Source organism: Pogoniulus pusillus, chromosome 3, assembly GCF_015220805.1.
Source record: "Pogoniulus pusillus isolate bPogPus1 chromosome 3, bPogPus1.pri, whole genome shotgun sequence".
Taxonomy (NCBI): domain Eukaryota; kingdom Metazoa; phylum Chordata; class Aves; order Piciformes; family Lybiidae; genus Pogoniulus; species Pogoniulus pusillus.
This window is the reverse complement of record NC_087266.1, coordinates 27,716,579-27,738,582: the sequence shown is the minus strand read 5'-3', so window position 1 is coordinate 27,738,582 and position 22,004 is coordinate 27,716,579. Positions and strand designations below refer to the sequence as shown.

General features: G+C 40.4%; 3 protein-coding genes across 12 annotated transcripts in view; 2 read left to right on the top strand and 1 right to left on the bottom strand.

Moving 5' to 3' along the window:
- Positions 1–1,141, top strand: part of SUPT20H (SPT20 homolog, SAGA complex component) — a 35,883-nt gene extending 34,742 nt beyond the window's left edge. For 7 of the 9 annotated variants that reach the window (XM_064173310.1, XM_064173276.1, XM_064173256.1 and 4 more), the window contains one exon: positions 601–1,141. In XM_064173310.1, the coding sequence (XP_064029380.1) occupies positions 601–704 (104 nt within the window). In that variant the 3' untranslated portion in view covers positions 705–1,141. The remainder of the gene's footprint in view (positions 1–600) is intronic. The other 2 variants (XM_064173296.1, XM_064173267.1) reach the window with 1 other exon arrangement.
- EXOSC8 (exosome component 8) lies at positions 1,059–13,494 on the bottom strand. The gene is made up of 11 exons (XM_064173340.1): positions 13,371–13,494; positions 9,985–10,021; positions 9,238–9,301; positions 7,519–7,592; positions 6,968–7,013; positions 5,900–6,005; positions 5,768–5,813; positions 5,428–5,524; positions 4,323–4,443; positions 1,686–1,792; positions 1,059–1,282 (listed from the first exon to the last, which is right to left on the bottom strand). Exons 1-11 carry the CDS (start codon positions 13,385–13,387, stop codon positions 1,167–1,169), a joined length of 831 nt encoding a protein of 276 aa, XP_064029410.1. The 5' UTR covers positions 13,388–13,494; the 3' UTR covers positions 1,059–1,166.
- The window catches only part of ALG5 (ALG5 dolichyl-phosphate beta-glucosyltransferase), a 30,504-nt gene continuing 21,945 nt past the window's right edge, over positions 13,446–22,004 (top strand). The window contains exons 1-7 of one of the 2 annotated variants that reach the window (XM_064173321.1): positions 13,446–13,719; positions 14,655–14,826; positions 16,099–16,145; positions 16,814–16,882; positions 18,076–18,168; positions 20,200–20,313; positions 21,579–21,638. In XM_064173321.1, coding sequence (XP_064029391.1) covers positions 13,648–13,719; positions 14,655–14,826; positions 16,099–16,145; positions 16,814–16,882; positions 18,076–18,168; positions 20,200–20,313; positions 21,579–21,638 — 627 coding nt within the window. In that variant the 5' untranslated portion in view covers positions 13,446–13,647. The remainder of the gene's footprint in view (positions 13,720–14,654; positions 14,827–16,098; positions 16,146–16,813; positions 16,883–18,075; positions 18,169–20,199; positions 20,314–21,578; positions 21,639–22,004) is intronic. The other variant, XM_064173331.1, reaches the window with a different exon arrangement.

The window sequence follows — 22,004 nt, the reverse complement described above, 5'->3', positions numbered from 1 at the left end:
TTGAAGCTATTCACCTTCCTGATTTGCTAACATTCAAGGAGTGTTTGTGGCACATATGTACATAAACTCACCTAGGTGCCAGTCAGTTTCAAAAGCGCATGAATGGAAGTACCTGCAAGTTCAGATCTAGCACTGCTACAGTCACTACATGAAAATAACAGCTCTAGCAAAGCATTCCTTTAGCCTTCTATCATTTGGGTGCTTTATGACAATAAACACAGTCTCTTCTTTGTGACACCAAAAAACACATACACTGCATACACTGAAAAAGTATTATGTAAAAAAAAATACTACATAACCTAAATATTCACTGAAGTTGCTGAGTTACTACGGTTACTGCAATGGAGAGAAAGGGCAAAGATATGAAGCTGTCAAAGTACATGTGAAATGTTAGATATGCCCTTAGCAGGCTTCTGTGCCACTGGTGCTGCTTGACTGTACTCAACTGCCCAGTACATGGTGTATTCCTATTGTCTACCCTCGTTCTGCTTCATTTTATTTTCTGTTTTCCACTCCTTCCCTTCCTTTCATCCTTTCTGACAAGAGACACAGCTTCATAGTCAGCACTAACAAGCCTTTTCTCCCCCTTCTCTATGGCAGCAGTTGCGATTCTTGCAGCATCAAATGGCTATGGCAGCGGCAGCAGCAGCACAAGCAGCTCACCTGCATCATCAACAGCATTCAGGCAGCCACTCAAAAAGTAAAAGGAAAAGAGGCACACCAGCCCCTCCAAAATCCTGAGACTTCCCTTTTTTGTTCCACTCCCTCCAAATGAAATTTTTATTCAGAGGGGATTTATTTTTTTCCAGATTAAAAAGGAATCAAATCAGTGTTTTATATTACTGGCAGGAAAATGAACTTGTGATGTTACACTGAAATAAATAGAACTGGTCTTGGAAGCCAACCCTACTGAACTTAAGAGTTCATCTATAAAGGAGCTGGAGTCTGGTTTTCTTAAGTCAATTTTCTAACAGAATGTTTTCTCTTGTATTTTTTACCACTTGGCAGCATTGTACATAGTATAAGGGTGAAAAACATTTTAGGAAAAAAAAAAGAGCTTTGTAAATGTAGTATTGGTATTTGTTTATTTAGTATAAAAGGTTTGTGAACACTGTAACAAATACAATTTTTACAAATCCCAGTTTTGAAAACATCTCTCCTTTTGTTCACTTGGGCTTTATACTTTTTATTACTTTGTCTATCAGCTTCTTTACTTCTTTGTGTCTTGTAATTGCTCTGGTGATGCAGTCCTGAAGCTTGGCTCCTGTAAGAGGACTTCCTCCTAAAAATTAGAGGAGAATTGCTAGATTTTATACTTCACTTAGGTATCTCTAAATACATTTTCCAAATGAGAATATTTGGTGATACAGTAGTTCTCAATGACCAACAACTTTCATCTGGGGAAGCACAGCAGCTGCCCCATCTCCAGTCTTAAAGCACTACAGCTATCACAGAAGACATGCTCAGAGGCTGCTTTTTGCTATATGTGGGTTAAGCTGTGACATCTTTTTGAACTTCAGTCACACCATCTTTTTGAAAACTGAAGAGCAAATCATGGAATCAGCGCTTAGAGAGTCTGTTACCATAAAGCACCCACATTTTACAAAGAAAAGCTGGCATATAATAACATTAAAGTCAAGAGAAGGTTATCATTACAGATTCCTCTGTAATAAACTTACAAGTACCTGGTTTATGGACTGAACAGAGTCTGCCTTCATCATCAGTTACAACCGTTACTGTTCCAGTTGCCAAGTCCTCTTCTTCAGCAGTTGGATCAACAATCAGTAAAGTGCTTGTGAAAGTAAAACATGCAGACACGTTAGTGTATGTTACTCCATTAACACTGTAACATAACTGGAAGTTTACAAAATACTGTTTAGTTTTCAGGCTTAGCTTCTTTCTAGGCAGAATGCACTGATGTAAAACAAACAAACGACAATAAAACCAACAACCCTATAAATGTGGGAGATTCCACATGCTCCAGTGCATGTGTGTATTAAAATACCAGATGTTGAAAATACAGCTTTATGCCTAAATGCCACAGATGTGCAAATACGCACATATTACAGGAAAATGCCATTGAACTGCCATTTGCAGCAAGACTCATTTATTTTGTAGTGACACAAAGACAATGGCACTGAGTTTCAGGCATAGGCTGCAATAATTTCTACCAGACCTTAAGGCAAAACTTATTTCCAATAGTAAATTCACAAAAGTTATTCTCCGTTTCTTGTCAGAGAACTCTTAACGCCTCAGAAAAAAAGCGTAGTTCAAAAACTGATTTAATGGGTTCCTTAAGACAGCCAAAATAAGCTGTTGTACATCAGATGATGCACAACGCTGAGAGACTAAGTAGCTATTTTTGAACCATTTAATGAGTTCAAAATAGAGCAAAAAGACTTAAACTATAAACCAATTTTGCACAATAAGAAAAACCTGAGCTTTAAAAAATGTTTAACAACTAACGTTCAGCCTTATTCTCTTTAAAAAAAAAATACCATTACAAACATTTGCTTGAAGTGCCAGCTGATCAGCTGTAGTTTTCATGAAGCCTCTGTTCACCCTGGCCAATTAAAGTTTAGTACTGATGTAATCCAACTCAATTTAGCAGCTGTAGTACGCCTATGCTGAGTGGTGACAAGTTTGGAGTGGAAGACAGCAGCAAGGCTATCGCAACCAACTGCACAAACAGCTGGAAGCATAAAAGAATTTCTCAGTTGGAACTCTGACACCATTCATACATTTTCTGGGCAATTTCAGATTGCCAATTAATAGCAATAGTGTAATGAAACATTAAGTCCTTAGCTGCACTACTCAAAAATACTGCATTATTCTACCCACGTGCCCTGTGCAGCACTGGCCCTTTGCAGGACACAGGGAAGTGACACAGATGGAGAGCCCAATGCATCAGACTTTCATCTGTGTGCAGGTTGGCTCCACAGCAGCCAACTGTGGCATGGCATAGCACTCTGCACCAGCACACCCTTCCATAGCCACATAATCAGCAATCCAAGTTTTATTTACTCAGGGCTTTTACATAAAAAGAAAGTTGGGAAGCCAGAGTATGTAAAGAATATTACCTAGAGGGTTGTGTTAACACCTGTTAAAAAAAACAAACTAATAAACCAGATTAAATAAAAAACAACAAAACCAAAAAAAAAACACACACAAAACACAGGCACCTATCTCCTCAATATTTAGTTTCAGGACCTAAAGTGAGACTCGAATAAATTAATGCAACAGTCAGTTTCAATGCAAGGAACAAGCCAAACAGGCAGTCCCTGACAGCTCTCTTCAAAAGTAACTTTTTTGTCTACTGGTAAATACATGTGATTTATGTATAAACAATATCCTACTGACAACTGTCTGCCTGTCCTGCTAGTCAAACTCAGTCTACATAAAACTTCAAACCCACAAGAACTGGTATTAAAACAATTAACAGAAGGTCTCTGAAGTACTGATGACTTTCTGCTTTGATCTTGGTAATCACTTGGTCAGTATTTGAGTCTAGTGATCTCTTCACCCCATCCCATTAACTGCTTCTGCAAATGCAGATATATATGCCATAAACCCCTAAATATACCTAAATCTTTTACCAGATTCGTAACACAGCCTCATCTTATTAGTCATTTTCTAATTTTCAAATGGATACCACCATAAATAAATGCACTTTTTATAAACACCAGTAGAACACATGCTACTCGGACTAATAAAGAGCCAGTGAACTGTTTCAGGCGAGAAGTTATCACATGGGATTATTCTGACTTCTCATAATCAGACTCTTTAAATACAAGAGCAATGACTTAAAAATGCTGGTCATATTTCATCTTGGGTGATTACGTTTTCAGTTATCCACAAGTTCTGTTGTTCTAACTAGACCATTACTTATTTTGTCCTCTGATGATCCAATATTTGGTATAAGCTGCTCAAAACTGCCATCTTTTCCTTTAGCTATTCACATAGGCATCTAAAATGTTTCTTTCATTGGTGGTGACAGTCTTGCATCTCTCATAAGATACTTCAAAAACATATACCCACACCTACTCTCTGACATTTAAGCATATCTTTTAGGTTGGGAACCAGTTCTGCTTTAAGGTGGACTAATTTGTTTTGTGCTGTATACTCACATCACAGAACTACGAGTCAGCTCACAATGAAAGGCTGCAGATTTAAGACCATGTGAAACAGCAATGACCAAGACTGCACACTCTTCACCAAGAAAGTGCATAGGAAGTGCAAAAACATCACTGGTAGCATCAGTTTTTCACTTTTTTCCCCTATGTACAGTTGTTTTCATACATACACAACAGTTAAGAACTTACTCATCAAATACAGCGAATGATGTGGCCACTGGATGTTTTCGGATGATCAAAGGCTTCTTCTGTTTTAAATCAACTTCTGAGGAACCAGTTTCTTCATTTATAGTAACTGATGGCAACTGAACTGAAGAGGTGAAAAAATACAACTGTATAATATTAAAGAATACCAGACATGGGTTTAGAGTAGGCCTAGTGATGTCCAAGACTACTGAAATATTTATGCTGTTCTTAAAAGCAACTGAAAATCAAACAGAATAGAGATTGGGCCATATGACCTGTGTTCTTTACACAAAATTACTTAGAATTACTCATTCAAGAAGACTTTTTTTTTCTCCTCAGAATAACTCTCTTTTATAAAAAAGCATCTTCTTCTTCCAAAATACCATACAATTACAGTACTTTACAGTCATATTTAACCAAAAAAAGGTATTTTTCCCCAAAAAGCCTACTGGATACATAAAAACAGGCACATTGTCTCATCTCATTCATTTTATGTATTTGTAGAAACAGTGCAATCTAGTCTTTAAATAACTCTTGTTCTGACAACCTAGTACTGGAGACAGAGAATTCATGAGCAAGGCACCTACATGAACTCAAAGGCAAGCAAGATACAGCTAGAAAAGGATGCCCTCCCTTCACACTGCTTCCTACATGCATTTATAACCCACATGCCTGCCAACAGTCAATCCACATGTTGCATGCTTGAAAACTATGATGCATTAAGAATATTCTGTTGTGACACATAAGCAAAGCTCCAAACAACTTACTCTGCCTACACAAAATACATTAACAAGATCAGCCCCAGATGTGGCCACTGAACTTGTCTATAGCCACTGCTGAAAGATATAAATCTCTGAAATAGAAGAGCAACAGCAGCATAACTATTAGTTCTGTAAGACAGTGGTACACAAGAAGACACTACTCCCCGAGTTTTACACACCTATGGTAGCCATACCATCATTTCCATTTTGTATTTGTGTTTTAGTAATTTAGCATTGAAATGACAGGAAAAAAAAGCAGCCTTAAAAATGGTGAAACAGTTCAAAACCAATGTATTTCTCTAAACAATGCTAATCTGAGAGTGTCTCTTGTTCTAGAGAAGACTTACCACTTTTTAACGCTGCTAACAAAGCAAAGGCACTGGCATCCAAAATGTTTCCATCGTAGTCCAGACATATGATATCACAGTATAACACCCAAGCAAGCTATCAAAAAAGGTTTGCACATGTGAGATATTACAGCAGCTAAGCAAATCGTGTGGTATCTAAGAAAACACTGGCTACATGAATGAAATCACTCTATCATACGATTTTTACACTTAATATGTAAGCCAAACTATGAAGACTAAAGGCAAAACTAAGAAAATCTACAACCCCAAATAACTTCTCCAGCACCTCAACACAGTGATCTTGTTCGTATGTCCCTCTTCATTTTGAGATACAACTTACCTTGCCATTTGCAATACATAGATCTTCTTTTGCTATCATCTGTGAACTAAAATAAAACGAAAGAGTAAATCAGGAAAGTGAAAATTGTCTTGCAAAGCTGTTCTGCTTTAAATGCACTAAGATAGTTCTTACTTTTCAATCACATCTGCAATGAACTGGCTTGCTGCTTGAGCTTCTTCACCAGGTGGTCCAGAGCGAAATCGTGTTGAACAGAGGGTTGGAAATTCTACATTTGGAACTAGGTAGCAAGAGTCATTATTTGTAAACTAAGGAAAGCAGCAAAAACAGAAGTGAGACAACACACACTTTATATACTTTGAATGAAAGCCATGATCAAAAAGTTTTTGAGCCTTTATAATTCTTCCCTCAAAACTGAAGTTATGCACAAGTCTTAAAGAAGTTGTAGTACTCTGTACTCAGAAACTATGTATTCCATGGAGAGACGTGTACTCCTAACTACCATTTTCTGTTTGTAATCCTGCTTTGAGCACCATGGCTTCACACAAACTCTTCCTTAAGTGTTAAGCATTCTTAAGTAGACCAAGAAGCAACAGCATTTTCATCTTATTGCCTGACTTTACTGGTATGCTATCTGCTTTTCAGCAACCATTAATACCTATCGCCTTAGACTTAAAGCATGAACATAAGTAAGCACACATGAAAAAAAGCAAAACTAAGGAGAAGCAAGTTCACTGAAAACAACACGGAGCTGCATTAGAAAAAGAGAATATAGTCTAAGCTCTCAGTTCCACAGTATTATTTCAAATGAAACTTGAAACAGGAGTTAGGATGTACTCCCTGGACTTCTACAGTTCTCTGACAAATAAACAGGGTTTATATAGTTGTTTGTTGGTTTTTTTTTCAAGACAGAAGTTAAAATGCCTCTGTAAAACCTTGCAGGACACAGTCTCTTACAGATGAACTATCTTCCCCCTCTTAATGTACAGAGTTTTTCCTGCTGTGGGTTTGCTTTTAGTCTCACCTGGAATCACCAAGAAAGAATCTCTACATGACTCACATGCAGAGTAGAGGAAATCCTAACTTTCCTGAGATACTTATATATCATTTTGGTAACTGATTTTAAGTAATACAGTTTTACCCAAACTCTTTCTCTTAAGAAGTCTTCAACCTGTCCCACTGTTACAGCCTTCCAGCTGAAGCAATACAAGATCTGAGTAAGATCCACACTGAAAAGCTTACCAATATATCCCTTATTAGCAGAATCTGCTGTGGGTGCAGCAAGCTCCTGAAGAAAACAAAAAAAAAAAAAGAATAGATTTTGTATAAAAATATTTTCAAGCTATGCTGTATCCAAACTATCTTTCCAGTTATTCTTACAATGAAATTTACAAGAGCTACTTTCATCAGTCCCAGTCTGTATTTTTCCTGTAGGAAAACGCAATACAGGGATGTGCAGCAGTGTACTCCATAGATCACGGTAGACCAGCAGCAAAGCTGAGGTTACAGGGCACTTATAGTTCAGTCATCTAATTACCAGTGCAGTAACTCTTCAGCTTTTATCTAGAAGTAACAGAATTTATTTTTCTAAATATCATCACAAAAATACACATCCTCAGACTACAGAGGTAGGATTAGACAAATTATATATTAACTTTTATGTCCAAAAGAAACTCAGGTAAAAGACTGTAATGGTGCCCAACTGGCATACTGCTGTAATTCTGCAGGAGATTCATTGTAAACAAACACAAAAGTTGAGCCACCAGCGAAGTTAAAATAAAAGCCAACCATACCGCTTTGACTCCACAAATCACAGTAGTATTTCCTAACTTCACCAAGGCAGAACCATCTGCAGTTGTAATTGAACCTGAAAAGAGAAAGTGCTGTTCAATAAAATCTGGCTTTCCACTCAAAAAGCCTCAAAGAGCACCCACTGACACAAAGTGTTTATTTTCCATCACTTTACACTTATCATAGGCCAAGCAGTCTTGATGAATATCGGGCTGGAACAGAGCCTCTGTATCAAACATTCAATCACAGAGAATCAAACAGAATGGTTGAGTCTGGAAGGGACCACTGGACATCATCTGGTCCAGCTCATGTGCTCAAGGAGAGCCAGATACAGACTACTGCCCAGTACCATGTTCACATAGCTTCTGATTATCTCTAAGGATGGAGACTTCACAATGTCTCTGGGCAACTTATGCTAATGCTCTCCCTTACACTAAAAATATTGTTTCCCCATGCTCACAGGCAACCTCCTGTGTTTCTGCTTGTGCCCACTGTCTTATGTCCTGTCCCTATGCACAACTGAAAAGAGTTTGCCTCAGTCTTCTTTACACCCTTCCTTGAGGTATTTATATACCTTGATAAGATACTCCTCTCAGCATTCTCTCCCACTATGTCCAGAACTGGACACAGCACTGCAGGTGTGGCCTCACCAGTGCTGAGCAGAGAGAAGGGATCACCTCCCTCCACCTCTTGACAATACTTTCCCTAATGCAGAGCAGGATACCGTTGGATGCCTTTGCAGCAAAGGCATACTACTGGTTCATGGTCAATCTGTTGTTCAACCCAACTCCCTAGTCCTTTTCTGCCAAGCTGTTTTCCAGATGGGTGGCCCACAGCATCTACTGATGCCTGAGATTGTTCTTCCCCAGGTGCAAGACTTTGTGCCTTCCCCTGTTGAATTTTATGAAGTTTCTGTCAGTCCATTTCTCTGGTCTGGTGAGGCCCATCTGGATGACAGCACAATCCTCTAGCAAATCAGCCACTCTTCCCAGCTTGGTGTCCCCTCCAAACTTGCTGAGGCTACACTTTGCCCCATCATCTAAATTATTAATGAAGATGTTGTACAGGACTGAATGCAACTCTGTTTTTTTTAAACAGAAATCATAGATGGTTACTATCCATAGATGGCCCATTTTCTGGTTGACTTACAGCAAGACCTCACAGAAAGTATTGTTGTACAATGGAAGGTACCTGCAGTGTCAAGTTTGAACAATAACCACCAACTATTTTGTGATGGTACAGTAGCTTGTATTCTACTTCTAGAAATCTTAAGTGTAAGAAGGGTGGGTAAGGTGCTATCACTCATTCTACAAGCGATGTCTTGCCTCTGCTTGACAGAATTGTTCATCAAGCTCAAAACAAAGCAGAACCCAGGAGTCATTGCCACTTCAAAGGTGCACTGCTCAATGTATGAGCAGACACTGTCTTCAGCATCTGTAACATATGCTGTTGATCTTAGAAAAGGACAAGCTTCCACAACCATCCAAATTGTGCTATGCATACCAGCCTGGGAGCAGAACTGAGTAAAAATGGTCAAATGCATTACCGAAACAGGCATTCTCTTCAGTGCTTGTTGAAACTATGAATAAAAATCATCCTTCTTTCTTGTTTCAAAATGCAAGCACCAAGACAACTGGTAATTATTATGTCATTAGGGTCACTAGCTGTTACAACCTGAGAATAAAATACCTCCCCCATTACCATGCCAAGTAAGTACTTGCCAATGTTGACAGTGGTTGCCCGGAATTCACCTAACTCCCTTCCATCAGGACGGCAGTTCTCTTTCTAAACAAAAAATTATAAAGTTCAAATCAGAAAAAACACATTTATATTTAATAACACATCAGTATCTATGATATTAGTTCACATAAATTAGTGTTCTCTTCTTTTCAGCAGAAATAAGCAGTTATAAAAACGCTAGGGAAAACCTGATCAATTGATACATAGTTTGTAGTTGTAGACTCACAAAATTCCCTGTGTTTTCAATTTATTATTATTTATTTAGAAAATAAAGATAACAGAGTACATACCACAGGCTAGACTCAGAACATCATCCAAGAATCAATACCCAATGATACCTTATATGAAGAGTTTCTACTCATATGCATTGTTTAAAACCAATTCCCCTCATTCGTCCCCACCTGGAGGAGCTCTTAAAATTGATGTTACAGTGGACTAAAGCAAAAGAAACAAAACACAAACAAACAAAACCAAAATCCACTAAACATACCCACAAAAAATCCCCAGCATTCAAATACCACCAGTAAGAACCTGTACAATACTTGAGCCTTAAGTTAGAAACTGCACCAGTTCACCATCATATTAGATCTAAATTATTACCCTATTACCCTTCCCAGCCACTATTTTGTTTTTCCATTATAGTTTCAGGTTTTCACACAGACGAATTAGAAAAGCAGAAGAAAGAAAACACTGATTACCAGCAATTTATATACACATATTTTACTCACCAAAAACCTTCTGTAATATTCCAATGGTTCCACCGTTCTAAAATGAACAGAAAGGGAAGTTTACATGCAGGTTTCCAAGCAGGCAAGAGGCAATAACAAAAAGAAAAGCAAAACCAAAACTATGACAACAAATAATTCGAGAATCAAGATGACTACCAAAGCTTCTTAGCAACGCAGTTACAGAAAGATGAGAAAACACTAAACTTATCTAAGAAAAAGATGCTTTCACAAATTCACTTCCAAAAATGCTTCTTCCTCACAAAGAACCTGACTGCACACACACCTAACACAAACTAATAACTTTCAATTTAATAATCATAGAATCAACCAGGTAGGAAGAGAACTCCAAGATCATCCAGTGCAACCTATGACCCAGCCCTGTCCAATCAACTAGACTATGGCACTAAGTGCCTCATCCAGGCTTTTAATGAACACCGCCAGGGACAGTGACTCCTAATCTTGGCTATTGCCTTTGAAGAAATGCTTTTTAAGAAATGCAGAAAGGGTCATTTTATTACAGGCTATGAAGTACCTCAAGGAGTGCATTCAGACATACAGAATGGTTTAAACAATTTTACAGTCTTTAAATGTTAAGAGTTTTGCTCAGAATCTTTCAGAAAATATAAAAGTAATAAATATGTTTTATGCAATGCTTCAGCTGAAAAATAATTATAGTAACAGAATTTGTGTATTAGTTTAAGAAAAGAATATTAAGAGGGTCAGTAATATTTCAACAAAGCATTCCCAGTTTTCTTAAGCACTTCTGAGGAGAAAAACAAACAAACAAACAAACAAAACAAAGTAAAATACCCACAAAAAAACCAAGCACCCACGAAAAAGGTGTCAAAATGGCAAGTCTTCCAAAAGCATACTAACACATCACAACTCATGGCATCCTCAGCAAGCCACTTCCCATCCTTTACCAGCAGTCCTGGCTAAGTGAGGAGGTCCCAGCTGACTACAAATGAGCAAACATCACAACCATCTACAAGAGGAGTCAGAAGGAAGATCCAGGGAACTGTCAGTCTGACCTCAGTGTCAGGGAAGGTCATGGAGCAGGTCATACAGAGTGTCATAATGCAGCATGTGCAAGGTATATTCAGGCCCAGTCAGCGTGAGTTCATGAGGAGCAGATCCTGCTTGACAAACCTGATCTTCTATGATAAGGTGACCTACTTAATGGATGAGTGAAAGGCTGCTGATGTTGTCTACCTGAACTTTAGTAAAGCTTTTGGCACTGTTTCCCACAGCATCCTCCTGCAGAAACTGGCTGCTTATGGCTTGGATGTGTGGACAATTTGCTGGGTTAAGGACTGGTTGGATGGGCAGGCCCAAAAAGTGGTGCAAATGGAGTCAAAACCAGTTGATGGATGGTCACAAGTGGTGTTTCCCAGAGCTTGGTATTTGGGCCAGGTCTCTTTAATATTTTTATCAATGATATGGACGAGAGGATTGAGCATAACCTCACTAAGTTTGCAGACAACACTATATTACATTGGGTGGCAGTGTTGATCCGCCTGAGGGCAGGAAGGCTCTGCAAAAAGATCTGACAAGCTGGATGGATGGGCCAACATCAGCTGTATGTGGTTTAGCAAAGCCAAGTGCTGAATAGTGCAATTGGGTCACGACAACCCCAGGTAACACCACAGGCTCAGGGAAGAATGGTTGTAAAGTTGCCTGGTGGAAAAGGACTTGGAGGTGCTGGCTGACACTGGCTAAACATGAGCTAGCTCAGGTAGCCAAGAAGGCCAACAGCATCCTGGCTTGTGTCAGGAATAGTATGGCCAGCATGAGCGGGGAAGTGATCACACCCCTGTACTTGGCACTGGTGTTCAGTGTTGGGGTCCTCACTACAAGAAGGATGTTGAGATGCTACAGCATATTCAGAGAAGGGCAAAAAAGCTGGCAAAGGGTCTAGAGAACAAATCTTTAGGGGAAGTGGTTGAGGGAATTGGGATTATTTAATCTGGAGGAGTCTGAGGGGAGACGTCATTGCTCTCTACAACTCCATGAAAGGAGGTTGTAGTGAAGTGGGTGATGTCTTCTCTCTAGTATTAGGTAACAGGACAAGAGGAAATGACCTGCAGTTGTGCCAGAGAATGTTTATACTGGATATTAGGAAAAATATCTTCTCTGAAAGTGATCGAGCATTGCAGTAAGTTGCCTAGGGAGGTGAAGTTACCATGGAAGTGTTCCAAAAAATGCATGGCCATGGCACTTGAAGATGTGATTTAATGGCCATGGCAGTGTTATGTTGATGGCTAGACTGAATGGTCTTTTCACACATTTAATATGTAAATATGGAAGATGCAAGGACACAGGAACAGGTTGCCCAGAGAGATTGTGCATGCCCCACCACTGGAAATGTTCAAGGTCAGGCTACATAGGGACTTGAGCCACTAGATCTAGTGAAGCATGTCCCTGCTCATGGTAGAGGATTACAACTAGAACATTTTTGGAGCTCTTCCAACCCAAAGCAGTACACAATTCTAAAATAAGAACTTATAAATATGATGCCACTAACTTTCTACTGTTCAAAGCTCTTTGCAAGGCATTAGTAAGTTTGATCTGTCTGTACCTCATCCCTTCTGCAAAGACGGCTGCCGTTCTTCTAACGTGACAGGAGCTAGGGAGCTGGAGGAGCCTCTAGAGGGCGCTTGGTCCAACCTCTCATCCAAACAGGAGGCACACAGAATGGATACATCACTCACGGCCTTGTCCAACAGCACTGTTTCCCGGGATGAATACACCAGTCTCCCTAAATGACCACCCTTCACTATCACTTCCCTAATCCCCGCAGAATCATGTTTCAGCCTGTATCCAGAGTCTACCTCTTCTGCCACCGCTATCAGGCAGCTCAAGACCTTACTGATCTCCGTGCTTAGCCTTGCCTTTTAAGGCTGAACAAACCCAGCTCGCTCATCACCACAACATATATGCCGGGCCTCCAGCTCCCTCGGCACCTTGCCAGCTCGTCGCTACCCATGCCTTCTCCTGTTCACTTCTCGCCTGTAATGGGATGCCCAAAGCAGAGCCAACACCGCACATACCCAGCGCTAGCGCCTACCGTGAAACGGGAGGCTGCCGGCTCTGGCGCACAGCTCACGCGGCAGCAGGAGGCAGCACCGTAAAGAAATGAGCTACACTTAAAGACAACGCAGTGAGGCTCTCTCCCGAACATTCGCAAGCTGCCGAGAACGAGGCCAGGGCCGTGGCGGTAACCGGGCAAGGGCCCCAGCAGCTCCCGCGACCGTGCTGCCTTACGCCCTCGGAGGCAGGCAAAGAAACCCGCTTGCCCGTCCGCCTGCCTCGTGAGACGCGGAGCGAGCGGGACCGGCCCAGCGTCGCGCAAGCTACAGCCCACAGCCACCAGGCTCGCCACTTACTTGAAAGCCGTCGCCATGGCGGCGCCGTTGCCGCCCCGGATGTGCTGCCTCCTCGTGACCCGACGGGCCGGAAGCCTTCGCCGGCGGACTGGAGGCAGCGGCGGCCGTAGGGACGGCGGCGTCTCGCAGGACCCAGCTGCCAGGGGGCGCTGGCGGACTCCAATGCCGCTGGCCGGCCCCTCTTGGCGGCACGGCGCTGTGCCGGTTCGCTTCCGCGTCGCTGTCGCTGCGCGATAGGGCGCCGCCCCGCGCCGCTGCCGTGCGCCGGCCGCGGGCTATGGCGCTGCTTTCGTCCGTGGCCGCAGCCGTCACAGCCTTGGCGGCCCTGGCTGCTCTCCTTCTTGTCCTGGTGAGAGCCGCTTCGCGGTGCCCGCGGGCTCGGGGGGCCTCCGGCGCGGGGGCGGTACGTAGGGCCGCACGTGTGGCCTCCCGGTCCCCGCCCCTGCTCTATGGGGCAGGGGCGTTGGGCAGCTCCAGGCCCGTAGAGGGGGCTTGGCGACCTGCAGCGGGCCGCGGGCACCGGGACCCCGTTTTGCCCTGAGAGAGGCGGGGGTGGCTGGGATGATCCGTAGCGCCCGTCGCACCTAGCTCTTCTCAGCAGCTGGCATGACTGTGCCCGTACGAGGTTTTATGCGGGAAGTATGTTTTTGTAAGGCGTGGGGTGAATGGTCTTGCAAGAGAGACATAAAATACGCTTTCGCGGTAACTGCTTGGGAGCTCCGTTTGTGCCTGGATGACAGAAATACCCGTGCAAGGTAGAGTTCGACACCTGGACAGGGAAATTCAGGTACCCCACAGTGCCACGTATACAGTGGTCCCAAGCAAATGCACCTCAAAACACGAGTGCTATGGATATATCTTAGTCATACATGAAAACTGTCCGAGCCTTCTCAGTGAAATTACATACGGCTATCTAGTTGTGAGTAGTGCCGTTGATTTCAGCGAGTCTGTCCTGGATCAGAGAAAGCACCAGCCTCTTGACTGGTATAAATTACTTGCATAAAGGGGAAGTGGGGCAGAGACCACAACTTTGGAACAATCTACATGCTTTGCACTTGAGAACAGCAACAACCCAGTGATGCTGGTAGTGGTCAAAGTAAATGAAACTGAGTATTCAAATTGTATGAGAAGGTTTTGGTTCTGTGTGATTTAGTACATGGTAGGGTACCATTGACCCACCATATTACTTAAATGCAGTTGGTTGCCCCTTGCAGTACATTCAAAAGGTAGGTAAACCTTTTAATAGAATGCTCAATGATTTCTGTCATTTCTTTTCCATCACAGATATGCGTGATTGCTCATGTAACTGCCAGAAAAATGCCAACCCTTCACCGACATGAAGAAGAGAAATTCTTTGTAAATGATGAAGGCAGGAAAGAATCTGTACCAAGTATACATGATCGCCCTGTAAAGGAGCTCTCTGTTGTTGTGCCTTCTTACAATGAAGAAGACCGGTGTAAGATTTTTCCTGATTTGAGAAAAACAAGAAAATCTATCCTGTTGTTACTCTACTAATGCAGAAGTCAGTTTGTATTAGGAGTAGATTCTGGCAGGCCAGATTATGTATCTGACTTTGGACACAGTTTCCAGAAAAGCATCCAAGAACATTGAATTGCAAAATTAAGACACTGCGTAACTTGATTGCTGCTGCTAAAAGTAGCATGGGACACACATAAGAATCCTCTTTATTTTAATGAAGTCCAGCAGGATGGCTGCTCATTGCCCTTAAAAATGCTATAAGGCAGGAAGTAGACGGTGACTTTTAAAATTTATTTGAGAGCTTCCCACTCTGTAAACAACAGCAGCAGCTTCAAACAAGCATTAAAAAAAAAAAAAAAAATCTCATTGGTTTCTGGGTTTCTGTTTGACTTGGCCATATATACAAGTACATTACAATAGAAAGGGAAGGCTTTCAGATGGGATAGAAATAACCAAGCTCTGAAGCTATACTTGGGATTGACCTGGTAGCACCTATTCTCATTTGTTTTCTTGGCAAGTGAAAAAAAATGAGCTGTTTGTGATTCTGTTAAGAGAAATGTTGACGAAGTGTAGCTGGACACAAGGTAGGCCTGGCCCTTTCTCTAGCCCAGCACCCTCCTCAGTCCTGGTTCTCACACACCTCTTTTCATCACGCAAGGTCTTAATATGTTTTGTGTGATTTTCAGTTAGTTGTTCCTCTCCTTAGAGATAAAACAATCACTTGAGATGTGCTCAGGAATTGACATACACTGCAAAGACAGCTGTAAGGTTAAATGTCTTTTTAACCTGCAGATAAATCAGCTGCCAAAGTAGTACTTGTTGACTGAAGCATCAAGGCCAGCAGCCTTTCTAAGAGAAGGCATGTAACTGACTAGTGTTAGAAATTTCTCTTGTTGGCTTCTCTGTCAGCTTGCTTGAATAGACAGAAGTCAGTGCTGGTTTGCAATTACTCGTGGAGAATAATTACTGATTTTCCTTTAATATTGTGTAGAGAATCACATATTTCAAAATAGAAAATTGATTCTTCTTTTCAGAAGAAATGTCTTTATTCTGTCTTATATGTGTGATTTCATGTCTGAAACAACAACAAGACTTAGAGTTGCAGGCACTAAGCTTGTTTGCTGAAGTTGGTGAGAGAGGCAGTGTGCTCAGCTTTGCTTTGTGACTGTTTTCAGCTTGCTTTGCATGTGCTTTTTGGTACTTGTCCTGTTATAATCTGCTGACCTGACATCCTCCACTTTTCCTCTAGTACCTGTTATGATGGATGAAGCTTTGGATTATCTAGAAAAAAGACAGGTATTTTCATTTTGCATTCAAAACTCCTTGGTTTCCTGTATGCTATGTATAGTATAGTATACAGTGATCTGTTGACTTTCTAGATTTGGTGCATATTGAAACAGTATTACTTAGCCACTTTTGCCCCTTAACGATGTTTTGGGGCTTGAATGCTGGAAAGCATTTTTAAATTAAGAAAAAATGTAATATACTACTATATGATGAAAAATCTTTGTTTGCATGATATCTCTAAGATGGAAATCGAAGATTAAGCACACACTTAGCTTTTTTTAGTTAAATCTTAATTTGTTCCAGTAAACTTCTTAAGTATGTATTTTTCATTAGGATTTGTTTTCTGAATAAGAAGCCCATTGTGAATTTTGTAGGTTTTGTTTTTCTTAACGGTGATATTTTTCTAAGATGTCATCTTTTGCAACTAAATTGATTTCTTAGTTCTAGATGGTAGCTGAGGAAAATGATGGCAAGTCAGTCTGATAGAAAATGCATTGAATATGGATAAATGCTTTTACTGTGCCATCTTAACGAATTTACTACATCATATTGGTGTTTGTTTGCAACCCTGAATGAGTTAAAAACTGCTAGGAAGAAAAGAATACTGATGTTTGAAAGACCTGTGACCTATTTAAGAAATTGGATGAAATGTATTATTTCTCTTTTTAATTTTCAAGAAACGAGATGCTTCATTCACTTATGAAGTAATAGTGATTAATGATGGTAGTAAAGATCAAACTGAAAAGGTAAGAAGAAGTAGTGACCAGGTAATCAGAGGTATGGAATGTTGTGTTCTGCATTTGTGAAATATAACAATGTTTTGCATTAATATTTTGTATTTGAAGTAGTTGACTATTAAGTTTCTGAATAGTTTCTATCATTTCCCTACATGTGTTGTGAACATCACATACATGCACATACAATTCTTTTGCAAATACTGGCCATTTTCCCACAGCTGAATTTCTAAAAATTCTAGCCTTAATCTCAAGGAATTTCTAATTAAATATTTTGCATGTGCATAATGATGTGAACATGAACTTGAGGAAGCTAGAAGGCCTTTTAAAATAGCCAGTTTATGCTGTGATTGACAGAACAGCGGGCATGTTGTATGGTTCTTTCCCATACTTTTCATGGCATTGTTAATTTAAAAATCTCCATGCTAGTAGTACTATTTTCAAAATAGTTCTGCCTTCTGCTGCTTTGACTTTGATGTATGTCACTGGAAAGGAAGACTAGACAGCTCTAGGATTTTTTTGGAAGGTGTTTCATTTAGCTTCTACAATGAGTGCTGCTTTTTCATTAACGTCGCATATGCTTGTCCATTAAGGACTGCTCACATAAACGTTTTGGCTGCTTTCTATTTTTTCTAGAATCATTTCTAACTGACCACACTGTGGCCATGGGCCTCTGAACTTGCAAGACCTTGAAACAACCTTTAGTAAAAATAGAGGAGAAAACACATACTTTCTCTTCCCCACAACATGGAACAAAATTTGCACAGTCCCACAGTGTAAATGGGATTTTAAATCACTGTGAATATTTTTTAAGCCACAGGTAGCAGCAAGACAAGTGAGAAATAGGTAGCAGTAATAGAAAAATATTTCTCTTTTATTTATTGGCATTGCTAAAAAAGGTCTGTAATGCTGATATAAACTGCATTAGTATTGAGGGGTTTGGACTTGGATGAATGGGGTTTATTGCTGCTTGGGGGAATATCATATTCTCTTTGAACATGACAAGCTTCCTCAGTCTTTTGTTGACTGTGAACTGTTTTTTGTTTTCTCAAACAGACTTCAGCAAACACTGGCGATATGTTTGTGCCAACTGACATGGTTATAGCTCTGTGTTATTAATTTATTCTGTTTTTAAGGGTGAGCAAATGTAAGCTTCCTTGATTCCTGTTTTTGTTTTATGCTGTTTTTTTGTGTGTGTCCATCAGGTTGCAATGAAGTACTGCAAGAAATATGGAAGTGACAAAGTGCGAGTGCTTTCTTTGGTAAAAAATCGAGGGAAAGGAGGAGCAGTCAAGATGGTAATTGATACTTTCATCACCTTCTCATCTGAACTACCTGTGTCTAAATATGCAGAAAACAGAGCTGTGCTGATTGGTGTTTTGAATTCAGTACATTAACAAAATTATTGATGGAAAACTGACTACAAGTTCTGTAAATTATGGCAAAAACTTTTCAAAAGTTTGTATTTTGGATACTGCCAGGAAGATCCATTTTTTTTATGTGAGAATTCAAAAGAAAAAGGAAGCAATCGACACAAATTTCATGTTCCTGTTAGTTCCACTTATAAAATAGGGTTGGGTTTAAAAAAACCCAAAGAAGCAACAACAACCAAAAAAAAAAAAAGAAAGAAACAAAAAAACCCCAAACACAACACACCACCCCTATAAAAAAAAAATCAGACCAAAACAAAAACAAACACAAAAACCACCAACCTTACAGATTAAACTAAAACTTTAGTTGAGGAAATGCAGCAAAATTTGTGAACGTTACATTCCAGATCATACTTGTGCTTTTAAGAATGGCTTTTGAACACTCAGCACACTTTGTGTTTACTGAAGTCTACTGCTATCACCTACACTCAACACAAGAACCAGCAGAGTTTATGCTTTCACTTATTAATTTTCAAATAAATATTATTAAAAAAACATCGTGTTCCAAGTATAAAATAGCTTGTTACACAGAATGAACAGGTGAGTGATACCTTCTGTGAAAAAAGGCAGTAGCATTTATGAGTTATCACTGACCATCTTTATCTGTATTTTAATCTGTCTTGAGTCACCCAGAATCACAGAATGATGGGGATTGGAAGGGAGATCAGTTCCTTTCCAGAGATCATCTACTTCAACCCTCGTATCTGAGCTGGTTCACCTAGAGTAGGTTGCACAGAACAGCATCCAGGCAGATTTTGAACGACTGTAGAGATGGAGCCTCTACCTTCACTGGGCAGTGCTTGACTTACCTCAAAGAAAAGAAGTTCCTCCTCATGTTTAGATGGAACTTCCAATATTCGTGATTGTGCCCATTGCCTCTCGTCCAGTCACTGGGCACCACTGAAAAAAGCCTGTCTCCATTCTTCTCATTGATAAGATCCCCTTCTTAGGCTTCCCTAGGCTAAAGAGCCCCAAGTCCCTCAGCCTTTTTCTTAAGAGAGATGTGCTACGTCCCTAATCATCTCCAGAGCCCTTTCTTATATCCTCTCAAGCAGTTCCCGAATCTGTCAATTTTGATGTTTTTTGTTTAATGTTGCATTAGAATATACGGAACTTTCATAAGCGATATAACACTGAATTTACATCGAGAAGGAGAGTGATTCCCTATGTGATATATTTTTGCACTGCAAAGTGGATATATATATATATATATATATATATATATATATACTACTAATTCCTTGACCAGCTTTTCCAAAGTCACGCATGCTTGGTTATAACAGCACTTTGGCAGACTTAGTGCTCATTTTTTCCTGTCGGGACCCCTTCAAAAATCGTCCAAAACGTCTGACCATGAATATGGCAAAAGCAGCTGTGAGACCTGTGCATCACAAGTGTTTTGCATTGATACTGTGATTAAAGACTTATGTCTCACAACCAATTTGTCTCTTGAATTCCTTTGAAACAGTGTTAGGAAGAACCGATGCTGCATCCTCCTTTCCATGGCTCAAATTACAAAGAAAAGCTATCCAGTGCAGTGGCAGCTACTATTCACTGCTTCTCTGTGCTCCCCTGTAGAGCTGACTATAGCAACTTCTTGTGTCTTGGGAGTTTGGTTTGTAAAGCTTTCAGTTTGCAAGCTTCTCTGGAGAGGGATTGTTAACCTTTCATGTTCATTCATTGTCGCTGTGGGACGCCACTCAGTGTGTGACTTCTCTAGATGTTGTTACAATACGCATCAATAATTAGTTAGTAGCTGCAGAATATTAAGATTTATCTATTGTGTGGTATTTTTGAAATGTCACTGGTTTAGATACTACATTAGAATTTTGAGTGCCTTTCAGGCAACTTAAGACTGATATCAGAAATATTGATTTTTACTGCCTGTTTTGATTGCAGGGTGTCTTTAGTTCTCGGGGGAGAAAAATTCTTATGGCTGACGCAGATGGAGCCACAAAATTTGCAGATATTGAAAAAGTAGAAGAAGGTCTTAAAAATCTTCAACCGTGGCCTGTGAGTATAAATTCTCATGGTTTCAGTTTAATACACATGCATAGAGATTGATTTTTGTAGTTCCCTTCAGTTGGAGTATTTTTGAGATCTGGTTGAAGATCTAGATGTAAGCCTGAAGACCTAATGTAATCTCAGAAGCTGCAGAAGTAGGCTATCATAAGGTAGCTCCTAAAGAGTCCTTGCCTTCTTTGCATTCGCTGTGCCCACTTCAATGCAGTCCACCATGTTCTACTTGCCATTCTTCTTTGAAGTTGTTCTGCTCTGTATAAGTACAATGTGTTGCCTACTTAGTTAAAAAACAATTTCGTCTTTGTGTTTTCTTTTTATCTGATGTCATCTTCCTCTAAGGACGCTTCTTAAATCCACCCTATTCTATAGTGGTTCTCTTTTCTCAGTTGTTAGTTTAATGGCAGTATTTGGTAGAACTTTTATTGTAAATAAAAGTTCAAAAACCTGTGGAACCAGGGCGCCTCCCTGTATAGTCATTCTCTTCGGGTGCCTGACTTGAAAGAACTGAGGTTTATTTTCTGCATACATGCAGATGAGTGAGGTACCTGCAGCGGGTTTGCCCTAGTGCCAGAGCAGCGGCGCGCATTGCTCCGGCGGGGGGCGCGCCGCTGTCGAGGATGGGCCGTGGCCTGCCGTTGCCACAGGGCGGCGCTGTTTCCCAGCGCGCTCCGCGTCGAAGCAGCCTGCGCCTCCAGCGCCAGGCCCGGCACGGCCAGGGAAAAAGGTTCGGGAGGTTTCATGCAAGAATCATAGCGTCCGAATGATGTTAAACCTTTTGGGTTTGATCACGTCGTTTGGATTAATTTGAGGTTATAGTTTTGGCTGATACCGTGGCAGTTTTAATTTGACGGTACATAGGCGCAACAAGTACTTTGTTATCCTTTCCACAGTGCAATATTTAGGGGAAACACACATTGTCACATCAAACACCTCAGAATGCTGAACGTTTATCTGTGCTGTTTTAACACAGTTACTATGCGTGTTCCTCAGAGGAGCAGTGTAAGCTAAACTAGACCTGAATTAATTGCAGCAACTTGCATGCACCGTACACAAAACGTAATAAAGTTTAGACTATCTGTTCATTGTAGAAAAGATTGATTTTTAGCCTCAAAATCTAGTAGAAAAAAATACAGCTGCAGGAGACAGGAAAGTGTACAGCATTGAAGTTTTTCATTATGCAGTTCTTAGCACAAGATTCCACTGAATCAGGAAATGCTACTTTAAATAATAACTCTTTGATCTGTGTTCCTCTGCAGAACCAGATGGCTATTTCCTGTGGTTCTAGAGCTCATCTGGAGAAGGACTCAATAGCAAAGGTTTGTTTTCATTTCCTGCTGTGTGCTAATAGTCAAATACTTCCATTATTTAAATCCACTCTGCAGATTTTGCAATTAAATCACCAGTATTTGTGAAAAAATGGAAGCTAAAAAATAGGAAATATGTGTCTTAAATGTAGTGTGTGCTCCATCATATGCAAAGGATGTGTTCCAGATTTCAAACACATTGAAATGGTGTTAGTTCATGTTCCAATATATGGTTTTAGTTTTCCTAGTTGAGAACATGCAAGCAGAGCTTCTAATCCCCGACAGGGAATTGGTTAATAGTAGCAAATAGTGGGGCTGGAGTGGAAAGTAGCTAATGAGTTCATTTTTATTGATTCCCTTTCAGTGCATCTTGAAAAC